Source organism: Dasypus novemcinctus, chromosome 12, assembly GCF_030445035.2.
Source record: "Dasypus novemcinctus isolate mDasNov1 chromosome 12, mDasNov1.1.hap2, whole genome shotgun sequence".
NCBI lineage: Eukaryota > Metazoa > Chordata > Mammalia > Cingulata > Dasypodidae > Dasypus > Dasypus novemcinctus.
The window spans coordinates 103716515-103737101 of NC_080684.1; the positions used below are offsets into that span (position 1 = coordinate 103716515).

Sequence of the window (20587 nt, forward strand, 5' to 3'; positions counted from 1 at the left end):
TTCCCCTTCTCTTTACTAACTCTTCTCCCCCAGGGATGGGCTCTGACCATCGAGGCATGTCGAAGTGTTGGTCTATTTATGCGCTTTGTTTTTACACAAGTGGTAGCACAGTTACAAACTGTTCTGTACTTTGCTATTTGCATGTAGCAATATTCCTGAAAGATCTTTGCACGCAGGACCTACAGATCTGCCTCATTCTTTTCAGGGCTGCCTGGTAGGTGCGGGGCGGGTATCTGTGGGGAACACTCCTAGAAATCAAAGGCTCTGTGCATTGTAATTTTGATAGATGCCAGTTGTCACATTGACCAGCCGCTGTTCTTGATCGCCTGTTTCTTTCTGAGTCCCTGATTCCACGTGCAACAGTTGTATCCTTTAGACTCATAGCCTGACATCGTGCTGTTTCCACCAGGAGGCCTGTCAGCGAGGCTCAGAGAGGTTAGGCGACTGTTCTGCAGTCACACAGCTGAGGCAGAGCTGGAGCTGGAACCCAGGCCTGCCCAGCTGCCAGGTCAGGGCTCCTCCCACTGTGTTGTGCCTGAGTTGAGCGTGCACGGTGTGCTTTGAGCACCGGGGTGCTCTGTAAGCTGGCATCACCCCACTCTCACAGGCTGGGTGGGCTGGAAAAGATGGGAGAAGGGTTTTCCAGCCAGGTCCACCCAGCAGGCCACTGGCCAGTGACCAACAGCACTACTGATGGCCCGAAGGTGTCATCACCTGTTCCTGCTTTACTCCAAGGCATGCTGGGAAACAGGGCAAGATTGGCCCAGGGAGGGGGGTGGACGGTGCTGGGCTAGAGGCTACTGAGAAGCCCCCACCAGGAACTCAACAGCCAGAGATGCCACTGCCCCGGCCTCGCCCCCATCGTCTTGCTGCCCTGCAAGCCCCCCCTGGCCCCATGTCTTCTGCTGCACACCTGCTGTGTGTCCCTACGTCGGATGCGCTGTCTCCCATTTCCTGGACGAGGAAACCGAGGCTCGGCCTGGAGCCCGCAGTCACACAGCCAGGTGCAGAGCTGTTCACCGAATGCGGGCCAGGGTCCCGAGCCCACCCCTGGTCCCCTGAGCCCGTGGAGTCCTGGTGCCCGAGGGTGGGTCCCTCTCTTTTGCACAGATGTTAGATTTGCATCCTGACCTTTGCAGGTGAAAAAAAAAGAAGAAAAATAAAAAGAGGTCTCCAACCCGCGGCCAGTTTTTCCACTGGCGAGTGTGTAGGAGGGATCCTGTGTAGGCTGCAGTCTGGGTGGGGACACTCGGGTAGGTGTGTTGTTCCCCAAAGAAGGGGTTTCAGCCACTTGTTTGCAAATTTGCGGGGGAAAACCGAGCTGCGGGTTTCCTTCCTGGCCTGCAGCCGCTGTGACAGCTCGGGTCCTCTGGGAAGGCTTCGCCTCTCTTCATTCAGGAAATGTATCCGCTCTGTTCTGTGTGATGAGTGATAATAATAGGAATTGTTATTCATGCTATACCAGTAGTGTAATAACAAGAGTGGTGATGGCAGCTCCTGTTTCTTAGACATTCACTCTGTCTGTCCCTTGAACATAGATTGTATCATTTTGTCCTGACAACAGTCTTGCAAAATGGGTGTTACTGTTATCCCCATTTTAGAAGTGAGGAAACTGAGGCACAGAGAGGTTAACTCACTAGCCCAAGGATGCTCGGTAATGGGTCCGGGATTGGAACCTGAGCCGCCTGGCTCCAGAGCCCGTGCCCTTGACCCTCACGGCTGAAGCAACGGGTGGCAGCCTGGTCAGCGTGGAGATACAGGGGACACAGATGGGGCCCGCGGGAGGCCAGGGGGGCCCCCGCCCAGCCCCTGGGGTCCAGGCAGACAACACTGCCCCGAGTTCTTGGGGGACTCCTGAGAACAAGCTGGCCAGAGCCTGGGCGGGTCGGCCAGATGGGACGGAGACGTGTCCCGGCCGTCCCCGGATGGGCATGTGCCTCAGTGTGGCTGGAGAGGGCAGGGGACAGGAGTGAGGGGCCCAGGCCAGTGGCCGGGGTCTGTTAGTGGGTGTGGCACGAGCCCCGGTGGTCCTGGGGAACCAAGCTGGGCAGTGACAAGGTCAGCTGAGGCTGCCGTGCGGCGGGGGGCCGGAATGGAGAGAGCCCAATCCCACAGGGAGGCTGGAGTGGCGGCCAGGCAGGAGGGGACGGGCCTGGGACCCCAGCAGGCTGGCGGGGGTGGCCGGGGGCGGCGGGGCCTGGCCAGGCTCCGGCGCCCCCACATCTCCTGGCCACACTATGTGCGTTCTTTCCCCACTCAGGGTCAGAGCCCCAGGGCCGCTGAGGCCGGGCAGGGGAACAGCATCTTCTCTGTTAAAATCGCGTCGTCTGAGTTGGCGGTCTCGGGGCATGGGCCCCGAGGCAGGAAGGCTGAGCACCCAGGCGTTCTGCTTCTCTGTGCCTTGGTTCCAGGGCTGTGGTATTCAGTAAGTTATCCCATGTGCAGGGCCTGAGGTATACAGTAGGTGCTCAGTCAACACAGCCAGCGTCGTTGCAGCGAGGCCGGGGCTGCTGGCTCTCCTGTGAATTGCCATCGTGCCATTCTTTGCCTCCTCGTCATGAACATCTGTACGTGGCTGTTTTGGAGCGTTTTTCTGCTACGTCCCACGTCCGTTCTCACCGGCTTCTCTTGCCTGCCTCCCAGCCCGGCGCTGGGATCATGCCTTCCCCTTTCTTTGCATGCCTCCTAATTTTTTATTGGAAATTGGACGTCACTGATAATATATGTGTCAACTCTGGGTCCTCCCCTTCCAGGCTTGCTGCTGTTATGTTTGCTGATTTGTGTGGTGACTGGCTGGGTTGGTTTTTTTTAAAAAGATTTATTTATTTATCCCTCCTCCCCCCCCATCGTCTGCTCTCTGTGTCCATTCACTATAAGTTCTTCTGTGTCTGCTGGCATTCTCGTCAGGTGGCACCGGGAATCTGTCTCTCTTTGTTGCGTCATCTTGCTGCGTCAGCTCTCTGTGTGTGCGGCGCCACTCATGGGCCGGCTGTGGTTTCGTGTGGGGTGGTTCTCCTTGCACAGAGGCCACTCCTTGTTGCGGGGGGCACCCTTACACGGGGGCACCCCTGCATGGGCTGGCGCTCCTTGCGTGCAGCAGGACTGTGCGTGGGCCAGCTCACCACACCAGCCAGGAGGCCCTGGGTATCGAACCCTTGGACCTCCTGTATGGGAGGCGGACGCTCTATCTGTTGAGCCACGTCCGCTTCCCGTGGGTTGTTCTAATTAAGTTATTTGTAGCTCCCAGTGCCACCTGGGAGGACAGTGGCCTCCTCTCTCCTGCTGTGAGCCTGAGGAGCCCTGGCAGGCCAGCTCCACTAACTGCCCGCTCCTCCACTAGGACAGCAGTGCCTGGGGGCAAAAATTGCTCCTCAGGCGAATCCAGTCAAACTGGGGCTCCTTTGAAGGATTGTTTCTGAGGTGGGTATTTTATGTTTGTTGTGGCCCCAGGCGGGCTCCTTCCCGCTCTTTTACTCTCTGTTCTTACCTGCAAACCAGCTGAGATCTCACTAACCTGCAGTCAGGGCTGTAGCTTCACTAAATCTGCAATCTCCTCAGTTCCCTTTTACCACCACCTTCCTCGTTCTTTTTTGTTTTTTAGGTACCGGGCTTGGGGGATTGAACCCGGGACCTCATATGTGGGAAGCCAGTGCTCAACCACTGAGCCACATCGGCTCCCCTGAGTGGGTTTTTTCGTTTGTTTTTGTTTTTCCTAGGAGGCACCGAACCCAGGACCTCCCATATGGGAAGCAGGCGCTCAACCGCGCGAGCCCCCTCTGCTCCCCTCGAGGACACTCAGGGGCTTGAATTTCTCCAGCTCTGTTGCAGATACAGCCAGTTCCTCTGGGAAGGTCTCAGGAGCTGCTTTATGGCTAGCTTCCCCAGGGCAAAATCTCTGGGGTCCAGCCCTGGAGCCCGGGCGAGCCTCTGTCTAGGAGCTGAGGCTGCAGTGGGGCCGGGAGGGCGCCAGCCTGGGGTCCTCCTTGGGGAACCCCGGGCCCAGGGCAAGGGGGGCAGAGCTTCTGCCACGCGTGGGGCTGGGGTGGGAGGAGGCGCCCCGGCTCTCGGCCGCCGTCACCCCAGGCTTAGCTTCAGCCGCGGGGAGCAGGGGGGCGCTGAAGTCCTGTGCCCCCAGGAAGGCCTCTAGCTGGAAGGGAGTTGGGGGGCCCCGTGTTCTGGGCTGCAGCAGCCTGGAGTGGAGACGCCCCCTCGTCGGCCGGGAGGATGGGAGCGGCCGTGGTTCGGGTCCCACAGACTCTTGCCTTTCTCACCAAATTTTTGTGTCTTTTCCTAAAGGGCTGTTTCTTCGCAGAGGGCCCTTTGCAGAGGCATTCAATGGTCCTGCTTTTTGCAATTTTCGTGACTTTTTGGGGAGTGGGTCAGGGGAGCGCCTCATCTCGGGCCGGAAGTCCTGGTGCTGGTTCTTGGCCTTACCCCGTTTGGCAGATAAGGGACAGAAGGCCTTGCCCGAGGACTCCCTGCAAGCGGGGGGGGGGGGCCAGGACGGGAACCCACCGGGGCGCGGGCTGGGACGGGCCAGCGAGGCCCGCGGGAGGAGAGGGGCCCTGGGCCGCCGCCGCCTGCAGCTCCGGGGACTCGGGGGGCGCCTGTGGATGCGGGGAGCCGCCTGGGTTCTGTCTGTGCAGGGCCTCGAGGGTCTTCGAAGGAAGGAGACGGTGGGTGCGTCCTCCCAGGCCAGCCCCCACCCCCACCCCGCCAGGCCTGGCCTCCTGCCCTGAGCCCCCCACGCCCAGCCCCTGTAGGGTCATGCCGGCCCCCTAAGAGGGCACAGGCCGGGCCCTGCCTCCAGGCCGGGCAGTCTGCGCCCCTCGGCCCCATTCCTGGAGCCGGTCGTTCTCCCCTGGCCAGGGGCTGTGGCTGAACGCCCAGGCCTCAACCCCAGCCTGGCCAAGCCGCCCGTGGTCACTGCCCCCCGCTGGGCGCCTGCCCCCGCCGGGCTCGGGGCACTCTGGTGGCTGGGACCCTCTTCCCATTTGGTGCTGGGCTGTGTTAGGACGGGGTGGGCAATTTGCCATCGGCTAAACCTCCCCCTCCCTGCGTTCACTCCAGGCCCTCCTGGGGCTGGTCTGTTCTCTCTCCATCCTTCTGGCAGCCTGGAATGTTCTTCCCTTCCCCCTCCACCTGGCTGACTCCTTTAAGACTCTGCTTAGAAGTCCCCTCCTCCAGGAAGCCCTCCTTCCACTCCTGAGCATCAGTGCCGGCACCGCACCTCACCTGAGCATTGTCACCTGCGTCCCTCTCCGCCTCCAGCTCCGCCTCCAGCTGGGCTGTGTGCACTGGGACGGCCTGCAGCTCCTGGAGTCCCCTGGCACCCTGGCTGCCCTCCCTTGGCGCCCCTGCCGCCCTCCCCTGGCGCCCCTGCTTCTCTCTCCCGGCACCCCGGCTGCTCTCCCCTGGCACCCCGGCTGCCCTTCCCTGGCCTCCCTGCTGCCCTCCCCTGGCGCCCCTGCTGCCCTCCCCTGGCGCCCCTGCTTCTCTCCCCTGGCACCCCGACTGCTCTCTCAGGGCCTGGCACTGAGGAAGGTTTGAGGGAGCAAATTGCATGACCGCGTGCCCGTGGGGGCAGCATGGATGATGCCCTGGGGGAGTGGGACGCACAGCCTTCGGGAAGGGGGCGGAGGGTGCTGCCCGGGAGGCGCGGAGGAGCACAGAGCCGCGGGGGGCGGGTGCAAACCGGGGCTGGGGCTGCTGTTCCTGGGAGATGGCCTTTGCATAGCAGCTGGGCCCCCCGGGGCCGGGCACAGTTCCTTAGGTGCCACCTTAACACAAGTGCCTTGAGTGCACACAGTCATGCGTGGTGGCTGCCTGGCCCGAGCAGTGACCCCTGAACTCACTCCCCTGACCCCTGCAGCACCCGCGCCCCTCCCACCCATGGCAGAACCGAGGCGCGCAGGACTCGGTGGGCGGCTGGCAGCGCCCGGGCAGGCCTGGGTGTGGAGAGGGAGGCGCTGCGGCACGGTGGCCGGGCAGAGGCTCACACCGCGGGCGCCCCGGGATCCCAAAGCAGGGGGAGCCCGGGTTCCACAAGTCGCAAGATAGGCCCTTGGGGGGCGTTATTAGAAATCCTGCTTTTATCCCAAAGCGTGCACAGACATGTTTTGAAGCTGAACACAAATGGTGCATCCGTTTCGGTAGGTGGCTAAGAAAGTTGTTGCTTTGTGGTGGCCCCTCCCAGGGACGCTGGGACCCCCAGTTCTCAGGAGCGGGCTTTGCTGAGCATGGGGGAGGGCCGCCCGGGCAGCCAGAGTGCAGAGCAGACCCGGGGGGGGGGGTTGCTGCAGAGGCCGGGGTGGGCCCGTGACGTGGGGCAGCCAGGGGAGCCCCAGGTGAGAGGGCAGCGATGCCCCGCCAGTGCTGGATGCTAATCAGAGGGCCGGACAGGGGACTCCTGTGTTTTATGCAGCCTTATTCTCTAACCCACAATTTCTCTAATTAAAAAAAAAGTGACCCTTGAGCTTGCCCGTGAGGAGGTCACTGGGACCCCGGGACTGAGGAGCCACACCACAGTGAGCAGAGCCGTGGAGAGGCGAGTGGTGGCTGGGCACACAGGAGGACTTCTTGGAGGAGGTGGTCCTTTGGCCAGGCTTTGAGGACAGTAGTGTGTTGACAGAGATAGGGAGAAGAGGGTGAATGGTGAGCCCAGGTTTGGTGCAGGTGAGGGCGATGGGGGTAGATGAAGCCGGGTCCAGGTCACCCAGAGGCCTGGGTGCTGGACTCCAGGGCTCAGGACTTCTACTGCCTCTCCTGGTACCGGGCTTGAAGGGCTCATAATTTACCCTGGAGGCGGTGGGGAGCCACTGAGGGCCCTGTGAACAGAAGGCCACGCTGCGCGCGGTCATTGTTCCCAGGCCTGGCCGGTCCCTGCAAGACTGTGCCGTCACGGGGAGCTCAGTGCTTTGGGGGGGCATTGGGCGGAGCACATGGCGAGGTCCGTCATCCTCGTTAGAAGAGCTTTAGCAGGCCTGGTAAGGCATCTTGTGATCACAGTGAGCTTTTTATTAATTTTTGAAAATACGAAGTAGAGAGTAAAAATACTGCATGATGCTGCCATTGGGAGATTCTTTAATTTAGATATTATGGGTCTTTGGAGAAAATACTAAAAATTGTGTCATTTTGTGTGTATGTTTTCAAACTTACATACATAATAATATGCTATGAAATTTATTGTTTTTTTACCTTTGCCCCATCAGTGTTGTTGTCATTGTTTTAAGAGGTACTGGGGGGAAGCGGACTTGGCCCAAAGGATAGGGTGTCCACCTACCACATGGGAGGTCTGCGGTTCAAACCTTGGGCCTCCTTGACCCGTGTGGAGCTGGCCCATGTGCAGTGCTGATGCGCGCAAGGAGTGCCCTGCCACGCAGGGGTGTCCCCCGCGTAGGGGAGCCCCACGCGCAACGAGTGCGCCCTGTAAGGAGAGCCGCCCAGTGTGAAAGAAAGTGCAGCCTGCCCAGGAATGGTGCTGTACACACGGAGAGTTGACACAACAAGATGACGCAATAAAAAGAAACACAGATTCCTAGTGCTGCTGATAAGGATGAAAATGGTCACAGATGAACACACAGCGAATGGACACAGAAGAGCAGACAACTGGGGGCGGGGGTAGAGAAATAAATAAAAAATAAATAAGTCTTTAAAAAAAAAAAAAGAGGTACTGGAGATTGAAACCAAGACCTTGTATTCCATGTAATACACAGGAAGCAGGTGCTCAACCACTGAGCCACACCCACTCTCCAGCCATCAGTGGGTTTTTTGGAGATTTATCCCTGACACTGTGTGAATGGATTGTTTTTTTTTCTGCTTATACTTGCCCTTGCGCTTTCCATATCCATGTATCAGTTTTTGGAGCTCTCTTTTGTGTTCCATTGGCCAATTTGTTTTTTTAATTCACCACTGTCTTTTCAGCTACTTTTTCTCTTCAATTACTATGGCTTTGTCATATGTCTTAATATTTGGCCTATTTGCCTCTTGACTTTTTTTTTTCTTCAAAATCATCTTCGGTATTAGGCCCTTATTTTTCTATACTCTTTTAAAAACAAGTAAATTTTTATTGGAATTCTGCTGAGTTTTAATTGAAATTGAATTGAATAATTTGAGGAGGATGACATCTTTACTCATCTCTGAGAATCTTCTCTCCTCTCACCTGTCTTTTATGTCTTTTAATGGAGTTTCAAATTTTTCGCCATAAATGTTTTATGCACCCTTAATTCCTGACCCACCTTTTTTTGGTCACACTTGTAAGTGACGTGTACTTATTTTCTGTTGTGCTTTCTGGCTGGTGCGGGGCAGTGCTCTTGACTTTTGTGTGCTGATCTGGTCTCTGGCAACCTTGAAACTCTTAGTGTTGGTTCTGCCTGTTCTCGTGGCTTTTCTGCATAAATGTTCCTATCTGCTAATAACCTTCCCCTTTCCTCTCTTTTATCGAGATGATACATTTCCTTCTCTTTTGAAGGTTATACATTTTATTATTTCTTTGGAGATTTCCTCTAACTTGTTAAGACTCGTTGACAATTATTGTTCACAATTCAAGTCGAAAGCTCCCAGTATCCTCAGTCCCACACGGCAGGAGGCTCGGCACCGGGCCTCTGCCTGGCCTTGTCAGTTTCTCGGACCTCTTAGTTCCCGATTATAGGAGTTTGCTTTACTCACCAGGTCTAACTCCTTCCTTCCCCCACCCTGTTACTTCCTATTGGATTTATTTCTCCTGCAAATTGCATCCTCTGAGAGCTCTTTGAAGAGGATTTCTATATGGTTCTTTTCCTTTAAAGATCTGAAAATACCTCTCCTGCTGTCTTGTCTTTCTTGGTTGAAGAGTCTGATATCAATTAATTTTATTCAGGTGACTTTGTTGACTGCTTTTTTTCTCTGGAAGCTTTCAGAACAGCTCTGTCTCAGAGGTCCTTAAATTTCACCAAAAATGTGTCTAGGTGTGAACTTTTTCTTATTGGTTGTGTTTGGCAAAAGCTTTCACCATCAAAGGTCTTTTTTTTAACTTTAGGATATCCTTGCTCATTCCTTCAATAGTTCTTTTTTAAAATACATATATATATATATATATTTTATTAGTGAGGCTATGAACTTAAAAACAACCGTGCACATGAGTGGAATTCCCGTACACACCCCTCCACCGACACACTGCATTGTTGTGGAACATGTTACAGATTATGAGATAATATCATCAGACTCTTACCACCGAAGTCCCCTCTATCTCTGAGAGGATACTTAGTGTGCTTTTATATATGGAGATATGTTTTAATCAACCTTACTAAGATATAATTTAAATACCACAAAATTTACCTGTAGTAAGCATCCAACTCCTTGTGTTTTTTGTGGATTTTACTAAATTTAGTTGTGCAGCCATCTCAGTTTACTGAGTTGTGCAACCATTACCAAAAATCCAGTTTTAAGATATTTCCATCACCCTGCTTTCGTTCCCATCCCCAGCTCTGGTCAGCTTCCTTCTGTCTCAAGGAGTTTCCTCTTCTGGACATTTCTTAATTAATGAAGTGGCCTTAGTTCACCCAAGGGCTGATGCTGCAGATACCACAAATGGGTTGGCTTTTGTAATGGGGATTTTATTTAGGGTAAAAGCTTACAGTTCAAGGCCGTGAAATGTCCCAGTCAAGGCACCATCAGAGATGCTTTCTCACCGGCATCAGCTGCTGGTGACCCTGGGGTCCTACCACCTGGGGAAGCAAGATGGCGGCCGGTTGCCACCAAGACCCCTGCCTCCCCCTCCAGGCTCACCATCTGGAGCCCAGCCCTGGGCAACCAGCCATCGGGCTTGTCTCTTCCCGGGCCTCCTCTCTCAGCCTCTCGGGGCTTCTCTGCCTTTCTGCAGCTGTGAACCTCTCGCACATGGCAGGATCAAAAATGGCAGCTGCCTTTTTCTCTGTCTCCATTTATATCAGACCCAGCAAGAGGGTGGAGACTCAACCTGAGTCACACCTCCCTGGTGTCGTCCAATCAAAAACAATCGTATCAAGTGATCTAAAGTGAATCGAATGCAATCTAAGGGTACCAGACCCACAGAAATAGATTAGCTGGAGAACATAATCTTTTGGGATTCAGGGGAAGTAGATGTGGCTCAAGCAACTGGGCACCCGATTACCACATGGGAGGTCCCGGGGTTGGTTCCTGGTGTCTCCTAAAGAAAATGAGCGAGAAAGTGGGCTGACACAATGAAGAAACATAATGAAAGACACAACAAGCAGGGAGCAGAGGTGACTCGAGCGATAAGGTGTCTCCCTCCCACACAGGAGGTCCTGGGTTTGGTTCCTGGGGCCTCCTGAAAAAAAGAAAAAAGGAAGATGAGCACATAATGAACAGACACAGAGAGCAGACAGTGAGCGCAAACAGCGAGGGGGGTGGAATAACTAAATAAAATAAATCTTTAAAAGAATAACTTCAGACTGTCACATGGAGTTGAGGAATATGTAGCCTTTTGTGTCTGGCTTTCATGGAACATAATGTTTTTGAGGCTCATCCGTTTCGTAACACGTATCAGCATCTTGTTTCTGTATTGCTGAATAGTGTTCTGTTGTGTGGCTCCAGCATGTTCTGTGTATCCATTCATCGGTCAGTGGACGTGTGGGTTGTGTCCCCCTTTTTCCTCTCAGAAACAGTGCTGCTGTGAGCATTTGCCTTTCAGGTCTCTGTGGACAGTGCTTTCCTTTTTCTCATGGGGTGGACACCTGCTGATAGAATCCCTGAGTTGTATGGTAAATTTACTTTTCACTTTTTAAGGCTGTCAGACATTTTAAAAATTCCCATTCCATCTGTTCCATGGGTCCCCCGTTTTCTGATATATAGTATCCCACCTGTTGGCTCCTTTCACAGACTGTGCCCCTCAAACCCTGCGGGGTGTGGAGCAGGGGTGGCTCGGTGGGTGAGCGCCTGCTTCGCACACACGAGGTCCCCGGTTCGATCCCCAGAACTCCTTACAAAACTGTGGGAGCACCCCTCGAGGCGCTGGGAGCAGCCACTCCCTCTACCAGCACGGGCACCCAGCGGGAGGGCGCAGGCCCCTGGTGAGGACCCCCTGGGTGAGGGGGGGGTGGTTGGGTTGTTGCAGTGCCTCTGTGCCCCCCACTGGTATCCCTTGTGCCCCGGGAGCCTTCCCAGGATACCTGGGCCCAGGGGGCGGGATGGAGAAGGCCGCGGTGCAGCGGCCTGGCCTCGGGGCCCCGGGCTAGGTTCCCGCATCACCCGGGCTGTGCGCTCCTCGCCCGCCCCCTGGCTGGCAGGGTGGGCTCTGACCTGTGGGAACAAGGCGGCTCTCTCCAGCCTGTCCCCTCGGAAGCCCGGGCCTCCAGGCCACCACGCTCCCCTGGGACCCCCCACCCGCTCAGTTTGCGTGGCTGCGAGTGGGACTCAGCCCCCACATCGTCTGTGGGCTCTCCGGGGCTGGCTGGGGGAGGGGGAAGCGGCCGTGGCCTGTGCTGGGAACCAGAGTGGCCCCCCCAGGCGCAGTCCCGTGGGCTCCCGGAGGCCGGGTACCAGTGTGCAGTCAGTCCTGGCTCCCCCCCTCGTGTGTCAGCCCTGACTCTCACCCCAGTGCCAGGGCTCCCAGTAGAGCCGGCTGGGACAAGAGACATGATGGCGTTGCTCGTTGCTGCAGGGACCTCCCGGCTGGTGGCAGGCCTTCGGGGGGCTGCCCCAAGCCCACCTGTGGCAAAGGAAAGGGGGTTTGCGAGGTCAGTGGCTCTTGTCTCAAAGTGCAACTCATGAGGTTTATTATTATTTTTTTTGGTATCGGGGTTCGGGGATTGAACCCGGGACCTCGGATGTGGGAAGTCAGCATTCAGCCACCCAGCCACATTGGCTCCCCTGAATTGGGGTTTTTTTTTTAAAGATTTATTTTATTTATTTCTCTCCCCTCCCCCCCATTGTCTGCTCTCTGTGTCCATTCACTGCGTGTTCTTCTGTGTCCACCTGCATTCTTGTCAGGTGGCACTGGGATTCATCTTGCTGCATCATCTTGCTGCATCAGCTCTCCGTGTGTGCGGCGCCACTCCTCAGTGGGCTGCACTTTTCACAAAGGGAGGCTCTCCTTACGGGGCGCACTCCTTGTGCGTGGGGCTCCCCTGTGCAGGGGACACCCCTGCATGCACGGCACTCCTTGCGCACATCAGCACTGCACATGGGCCAGCTCCACACAGGCCAGGAGGCCCTGGGTATCGAGCCCTGGACCTCCTGTGTGGTAGGCGGACGCTCTGTCAGTTGAGCCACGTGTGCTGCCCACGCCCTGAGTTGGTTTCTTCATTTGTTTTGCTTGTTGCTCGTTTTTGTTTTTTCTAGGAGGTGCTGGGAGCCGAACCTGGGACCTCCCCGTTGGGAGGGTGGAGCTCAGCAGCTTGAGCCACCTCTGCTCCCTCAACTATGAATTTTAAAGGATGAAACCAGCTGTGGCTCAGCTCATCTGCAAAATGGGTTCCGACCATACTAGTTTTGTCATCGTTTTTTCCTAAAGTGTGGAATATCTTTCCATGGCCAGTAAACCTGGATTTGCCGCCTCATTTTGCGCCTGGTGCCTTTGTCGGGTGTCGAAGTTGTTTCGGCGTTTGCTGGGTTTTACAAACCCCCGTGAGCCTCCTGCCCCCTCTCTGGGCCCTCCCTGGTGCCGAGGACCCATTTGGGCACAGGGAGCCGTGGGGTCGCGGCCTGCACCGTGACCCTCTCCCTGCTCGAGCCCTTGGCGCCCGTGGCACCCCTCCCTGCGCTGCGTGGGCGCCCCGCAGTCGTGGGCCCTGGGCCTGGCGGTCCCGTCAGCCGGGGGAGGCGGCGAGGGGCTGCGGGGCCCCGCCAGCCTGGCAGCTCGTCGCGCCCCGCGGCCGGCCTCGTGGGGAAGGCAGGCCCCTCTGCTTCCTCTAGGGACCCGGAAAGAGCCGCCGCGCTCGTGGAGGCAGAAACTCCGGGTGCTTATCCTCTTCTTTCCCTCCCGCCTCCGAGGAAGAACAAGGCCGGCCCGCGGCTTCGTGTTGCAGAGGCGGGTCTCCCGAGACCCCCCATGCCCGCCGTGGCCCTGTGGCGTCGCCTCAGCCCCCTACTTGTCTTGATTTTGTGTCCTTTGGAGGCATCGTCAAAATAACCCGCCCGGGGTCAGCCAGGACGCCGGCCCCCCACGTTTTGTGGGTTGGCGTGTCCCCCGCGCTGCGCAGCTGTCTCTGGGCCTTGGGCTCCCCACCCCGCCCCACTTTCGGGCCTGGAAGTCGACGGCGAGCTCGTTCTTTTGTGGCTGGCTCTTCCCAGGCAGGGTGCATGGTTTCTGTTTTTTGTTTTTTAAAATTAATTTATTTCTCCCCCCTCCCTGCATCGTCTGCTCTCTCTGTCCATTCGCTGTGTGTTCTTCTGTGTCTGCTTGTGTTCTCATTAGGTGGCTCTGGGAACCGATCCTGGGGCCTTTTGGAGTGGGAGAGAGGCAGTCATTCTCTTGAGCCACCTCAGCTCCCTGGTCTGTTGCGTCTCTTATCGTCTCTCCTCTGTGTCTCTTTTTGTTGCGTCATCTCCGTGTGGGCCAGCACTCCTGTACAGGTCAGCACTCCGTGTGGGCCAGCTCACCACACGGCCAGCTTCCCTTCACCAGGAGGCCCTGGGCAAGGAACCCTGGACCTCCTCTATGGTAGACAGGAGCCCAATTGCTTGAGCCACATCCTCTTCCCAGATTGCGTGTTTTGACTTTGGTCTGGGGGGCAAGAGCCTTGAGGTTCTGTCCCTTCACGGCTCAATGATGAATGTCTCCAAGCCACAGTTTTCTTTCTTAATAAATAAATTAAACACACATAAACAAAAAAAATTTTTTAAAAACTACCTCACCTGGTAAGAATCTGGCAGGGTAGTGGTAGATGCCAGTTCGGAAGTGCGTGGAGATATGAGGAATTAAAAACACCCAGAACGTTTCTGTAGGAAAATAACGAGGGGTGTGCCCCGGTGGGAATGGGCCACATCTACACCCTCACCTGTGCCAGGCTCTGCTTAGAGAACTCGCAAGGGACACCCTCACGTTATCAACACCCCAAGGAGGGGCTCCGAATCCCAACACACCCACTTTGCCGATGAGGAGGGACTGAGGCGGTGCGGGGTTGGGTAGCTGCCCAAGGCCACGCGGGAAGTGGCAGGACCCAAGCCGCTTGGTTCCAGAGCCCCGCTCTTGACCTAAGGCTGTTCGCTACCGCGTGGGGTAAATCAAGGCGGATCAGGTCACAGAATCCCACCCGGCCGTTGCGAGCACTGAGGTGCCCATTTATTGATGTGGGCACTCACCATTGTGCTAGGTAGGAAAGCCTTTGGCTGCAGGGAGCATGAAACTTGACCAATAGTGATTTAAACAAATAGGGGTTTATTTTTCTTACACCGCAAGAAGCAGGTGGTGGCTTGCACTGTCATAGTTGCTCAAGATGCCATCAGAGAGCCTGCTGACGTCCTCCTGCACTGCTGTTCTTAGCAGGTTGGTTATCCTTGTACGTGTCCCCTCAATGTCATAAAATGGCTGCTGCAGCTCCAGCTCTCTCTCTTTGGCGTTGAAGGCAGCAAGAAGGGAGAAGAGCATTCTTCTGAACCGCACACATATCAGACTTCCCTCATTGCTAGAATGGGGTTACCTGGCCATCATTAGCTGCAAAGCAGGCTGGAGAGTAGGAAACAGGAGCGTCATGATTGGCTTAGACCAATCAGGATCCAGGGCCACCCCAAAGGGTAAATTGGAATCCTGTTAGCAAGATATAAAGGGGAATGGATATCAAGGAGTTTAATAACAGCATCTGCCAAGAGAGTCAGATGAAGGCGGGAGATTACAAAACACTGTGTACACGGGAAGTGGACGTGGCTCAACTGATAGAGCATCCGCCTACCATATGGAGGGCCCAGGGTTCAAACCCAGGGTCTCCAGACCCGTGTGGAGAGCTGACTCATGCGCAGTGCTGCCGTGCGCAAGGAGTGCCGTGCCACGCAGGAGCACCACTGCGTAAGGGTGTCCCATGCTCAAGGAGTGCGCCCTGGAAGGAGAGCCGCCCCGCGTGAAAAAAGCACAGCCCACCTAGGAGTGGCACCACGTACACGGAGAGCTGACACAGCAAGATGACGCAACAAAAAAGAGGGAATTTCCCAGTGCTGCTGGATAACGCAGGCGGACGCAGAAGGGCACAGCGAATGGACACAGAGCAGACAATGGGGGGGAGCAAAGAAAAATAAATAAATCTGAAAAAAAAACAAGACACCGTGTACAGAGTGATCCCCGTTTTGCTCCTGTGTATGTATGTTGCGTGTGAGATGTGTGGGTGTTTAGAAGAAAGATGGAAGTCAGCAGTGGGTCCCATTTGCTTATCGGCGTTTTTGTTTGTTTCACAAGAAATAAGTGGTGCTGGCGGCGGGCGTCTTCTCCAGCGCGCTTGGGGGCGCCTCTGCTTGACGGCCACCCTGGACGCCTGGGTTTTTCAGCTCGGCCACTTGAGGGTCAGTGTTAGAGTTTGCTGGAGGTGTGCGGATTTTATTTCACAAGAGAGAGAAGGGCAGGGGCCTTTCTGAGTCATCTCCAAGCCCTTTGGAGATACAGTGACAGAGAACAGAGAGGTCCAGTGACTCGCCCAGGGGGGCGTGGCCGGCGCGGGGCGTGGCAGGGGTCGTGGCTGGGGGCAGGGGCTGGCGATGGCTTTGGCGGAGCAGAGGCGAGCGCCTGGGCGCGGGGCAGGGCGACCTGTGAGTGGAGTCACGCTCTGTGTTTTTTTCCTCCCAGGGAAGAAATGTCTCGAACAAGACGCCTCTCCCGGAACCTGCTTTTTGCCACCTACTTGTATGGGCAGCTCCCCGCATCCCTGTCAAATGCGGGGGTTCCCGGCATGACCGATGCCACGGTGTACCCCGCGGTGTCTCCCGTGGTGTCCTTCGGCAGGTAGGCCCCTCCGTCGCCGCCTCCCCAGCCTGCTGCGGGTCCTGCCCTTGCCCGTCCTCGTTGGTGGCTTGGGGGGTGGGGAGGGCAGCCCGGAGCCTCCGTGGAGGAGGTGGCCTTCCCCGCCGCCCAGGCGGGGCTCCCGGGAGGGGCCCGGAGGCTCTTGCCCACGCCTGCCCAGGGTCCCCATGTGCTCTGCCGTCGCCGTGACCACCCCTGCTCAGGAGGGACCCCTCGCAGCCCCAGCCTGGACCTGGAGCACGGCCCCCAAACGGGGCCCGTCCGTGGGTGTCCCCCCGGCCGCGCGAAGGGGACGGTCCCGTTTCGTTACAGCAGTCGAGGAAGGGGCTGGAGGGGCACTTGGGAGCTGCTCCCAGCGCGGCCGTCGGGGGGCGCGTTGGGAGGAAGCGCCGAGGAGCGGGAGGGGACCCGCCTGGGCCCGGGGCTCCGGCCGCCTCCTCGTCCAGATGAGGAAACCGAGGCCCAGGGAGCCACGAGGTCCCTAAGGCCACGTCCCCCCAGGGCCGAGGGCCCCCCAGCTCTTCCTGCCACCCCACCCAGATGAGGGCGTTTCCTTCTGGGGTGAAGAACGATTTGCCGCTGACAAAACCCCAAAGAAGAGTGCTGGGAGGGCTCCGGCAGCTTCCTTCCTGTTAGGCGCAAGCTCCCTTAGCCCTTCCGTCCTGCCTTTAGGCCTGGGGCTGGCTGGGGTTCAGGGCTGGAGGGACCCAGAGCCCCTCTGCCGCCCCCCTGGCCCCACCGGGGACGAGAGGTGGCGGGGGAGGGGTTCAGCCCCGGGCTAGGCCTCCTGAGCCCCCAGGGCATGGGTGCCAGCCCCCCTCCCGCCACTCGCCACCCGGGTGGCCGGGCCTGGCTGACGGCGACCGGGCAGGTGGCCAGGGCTGGGCCGGGTGGGGCCCCGAGTCCCGGCCCCCCACGGCCCCTTCCGCCGGGAATTCCCAGGAGCAGCCGCGTCAGCGCCGTGGAACGCGGGGGCAAACCCCGAGGCCGGGGCAGGTGCTGGCCCGTCGCCCGAGCCCGCGGGGGGCAGCGGGGGCAGGGGACAAAGGCCAGGCCGAGCTCTCACCACTGCCCTCCCCGGGCAGCCGCGGCGGGAATTGGCTGCAGCCTTGTGGGGGGCCGGGTCGGCCTCTCCCTTCACCAGGGGTCCCTCGGGGGCGCTGGAGGGGTGGGGGCCGGGCCCTGAGCCGGAGCGGGGTCAAGGGGCCTGTGGGAAGCCGGCGGGGGGGGGAGCCCCCAGGCCTGCCCTGCTCAGCCTCTCCCTGGGCCCCAGCGAAGTGGGGGCGCACCTTGCCCTGGCGCTCAGTCACCCTTGGGGGTGGGGGGCGCAGCTGACCTGCTCACGCAGGTACCCTGGGCGCTAACACCCCCCGCCCTTCTCTGACGGCCCAAGAGGCGGGCACAGCCCTCACCCCCACCCTGGCACCCCTCTCCGCGTCCGGGCGCCTCCCCGCCCTGCCCAGCAGAATCACCTGTGGAGCGGGAGGGGGACAGCAAGGCTCGCCGCGCCCCCGGCTGCCACCCCCCGCCCTGCCCCTTCCCCATCGCTGACGGGTCGGGGCGCACGTGGCCTTCTGCGGCAGCCCCACCCCTGACCTCCGCGTGGCCCCCCACAGCGAAGCCCCCGCCCAGGTGGGCCTGCGGCTGGCCCGCATCGGGGACGAGATGGACCTGAGGCTGCGGAGCCCCCGCCTTGGGGAGCTGCACAGGTAAGAGTCCTGCCCGGGCCTCCACCCGGCGAGGGGCACGGGGAGGCGGCGCGGGGGCGCTGGACCCACCCCAGCAAAGAGGGGCCCTGGCGGCCAATGGCTGCCACAGCCCCAGGCAGCCCGGGCACCCCCTGCGAACTCCCCAGCTCCCGGGACTGGCCTGTGGACCCCCCTCTCTCTCTGGCCCAGGCTTAGATGCAGAAGCTGAGCCTCTCGTCCCCGTCCTTCCTCGAGCCCAGGCCCTGCCAGGTGACAGCTCACACCCTGGCCCTTCTAAAACCCTAGGACTGGGGAGGAGCCCACTCGGTGCGGGGGGGGGGTGGTCGTCCAAGGTCACGCAGTGGGCAGGATGGAGCCAGGCACGCCCCGGGGCCCCAAGCACCCCGGACCCCCCACAGGAACCACTTCTGAGCCCGTCAAGTTCCAGGTTGGTGGGCCGAGGAAGGGCACAAGCAGAAGGGACCTGTGGAGGGCCTGCGGGGACAGGGGCCCTCTGGGGTGACCGCAGCGGAACCCTCTGCACGGAGGTCCCTTTCTGTGCCCACCGTCGCCCGACGGTACTCTGCTCCCCAAAGTGATTGGCCGTCGTCCCTGAAGTTCTCAGAACCTCACGACACTGTTCACGACAGGGACCCCAAATAACGTACCGCCCACGGCGGGGGGCTGAGACGCCTCAGCCCCCGGGAGGCTGCAGGGAGGGTGCCGTGCACCAGCCTGGCTTCTGGGGTGCAGGGACCTCTGTGAAATGCAAAGTCCTTGGGGGACAGCCCTCCCCCAGGCCCCAGCTGGTGCTCCTGCGGGCAGGGCAGTGTGGTCCACCGGCCAGCTCTGGAGACAGGCCCTACGCCCTGGTGGGCTGGCACAGAGGGTGGGGAGGGCACCGGAGGGGCCCTTCCCAACGACCAGGAAATGGCCTGTGGAGAGAGGACCCTGGTGGGAAAGCCCAGGGGAGGGGACCAGGGTGGCAGTGGGGCTGGGACGGTTTAGGCCATCTCCGCCCCAGCACCCCTACCCCACCCCCCAGCTATGGCGATGTCACCAAAATAAAGGCGCTCTCTCCCCGACCCGTTTGTCTTACAGCTTGGCTTTCACCTACATCCAGGCAGGCGTGATGGCTCTTTTTAGAAGTTTTAACAGTGGTCTCACCAACCTCAGGGAGAGCAGGAGGCTCCAGAGGCTCCTGGACCGCAGGAACTGGGTAAGAGCTTCCTCTGCCTGGCAGGTGTTATGTCTCTTAGGGCATGCCCTCTCCGGTTTGCCCCACTCCCCGCCACTCCCTGTTGTCTCATCTCCTGCTTCACCCACCTTCACTGTCTGGTTTATGACTGACGGGGTAAAGGCACGAATCATGAGCAAGTGGACAACAGAACCACGTCCCTGCACACTTCCCCTCCCTTGCTCAGGCTTTCCCTCTGCCAGGCGTGCCCCCGCCTCGAAGGAGCTTTCCTGACCCACAGAACTGTTGCCCCATGTTCCCGCTGTGCTCGGACACAACGGGTGTCTCGTGAGCGGCACAGGCTGGCCTCCCCCGCTCCTGTCCCCAGGGTCCCTTACTTCTCCTCCCTCTCCCCTCCTCCCAGCCACCCTGAGCCCCTGCGCCTTCCCTCAGGCCCCCACTCCTCACCCACGCCCGGCACTTGTCCCCAGAGCGGGCGCGGGAGGGCACTGGCTAGCCGGGGAGCGCGCCAGCCCGGCTGCACGGCCCCTCACGCCCTCTCTCCGTCCCGCAGGTGGCCCCCCACCCGGCGTGGGCGGCGGCACTCCCGGCGCTGCTGCTGCTGCTGCTGGCGCTGCCCCTCGTCCTGCTCCAGTGATGCCCCAGCGCCGGGGCGGGGCTGGCCCCCACCCCTGCCCCACCCTGGAGGTGGCAGGCGGCCTTGCTCGTCTTGTGCTTTTTCCCCCGACGGTCCCTTTTTTTATATTTAAACCCTGAGAGTGCTGGGACACTGCTAAGGTTTCATACTTGGAATTTTGTTTTTTGGGGTGTTTTTTTTTTAAGAGAAATGAATTTGTCCAGCCTTTGCGGTCGTTACGGGTTAACGGCCCTTCTGAGGCCTGGCTGGGTCTCCTTTTCCTCTCTGCCCAGCCCCTTGGGGAGGCAGCCTGTGCCCAGGCTGCAGGGGAAGTGCCGGTCACACCCTTGGGTCCCTGATGCCCATGGCAGAGGAAAATCTGCTGGAATGGATTTTTGAGGGGTATGAGAGCTCAATAAAATGTTGGTTTCCAGCAGGTCTCTGGTCCTCTCTGGCTCCGTCTTGCCCACTGGAGGTGGATTGTGGGGTGGGGCGTGCGCTCCACCTTCTGTGTGGTGGCATGTATCACACAGCCCCTGGCTTCTCCCTGCACCCAAGACCCGCAAATGCCACCATGCAGCTTGAAATGTGACATACTAATTTACAAAGTTCACCCCCTCCCTGCCCTGGTACCCCAAATCCACCATTTTTAGGGATTATTTCCTTTGGATGTTCAGTCCCTGGTAAACTGGGGACATCGGCCTCCCACATTCGCTTATCCAGGCCTCACTGCTGGGGAAGGGGGCGCATGGAGCTGGTCACGGAAGAGGGGTGTCGTGGCGGGGAGAGGCTGGGCAAGGGCAGCAGCACCAGAGGGGCCTTGTGGAGGGCCCAGGCTCCCCTGCAGGCTCCACTTGGCCCAGTGCCGTTTCTAGACCTCTAGGAAGGGCGGCGCAAGGCCCCCATCAAGACGGGCTCAGCGTCACCTCCCTGTCCTCTGCCTCAGATGCCAACCTGAGGCTGGGGGAGTTGGCTGTGCAAGGTGGGTGCTCCCCACGAGGGGACGAGTTGGGGTTGGGCCGAGTCTTGCCTGATCCCACACACGCTCCACCTGTGAGCAGCAGCTGTGGGCCAGCCGTGGCTCTCCGCGTCCTCAAGCCTTGGCTGCTGGGGATCAGTCACTGTCACCCTGACTGGGAGGCAAGCCTGGAAGGGACGTCCCT

At 58.9% G+C, this 20587-nt stretch overlaps 1 protein-coding gene across 1 annotated transcript in view; it reads left to right on the forward strand.

The window, feature by feature from the left end:
* BIK (BCL2 interacting killer) overlaps positions 1–19858 on the forward strand; it is a 33613-nt gene extending 13755 nt beyond the window's left edge. The window contains exons 4-7 of the mRNA XM_058309140.2: positions 15749–15904; positions 17539–17631; positions 18712–18829; positions 19362–19858. Of these exons, the coding sequence (XP_058165123.1) occupies positions 15749–15904; positions 17539–17631; positions 18712–18829; positions 19362–19445 (451 nt within the window). The 3' untranslated portion in view covers positions 19446–19858. The remainder of the gene's footprint in view (positions 1–15748; positions 15905–17538; positions 17632–18711; positions 18830–19361) is intronic.
* The last annotated feature ends 729 nt before the right edge of the window (positions 19859–20587 follow it).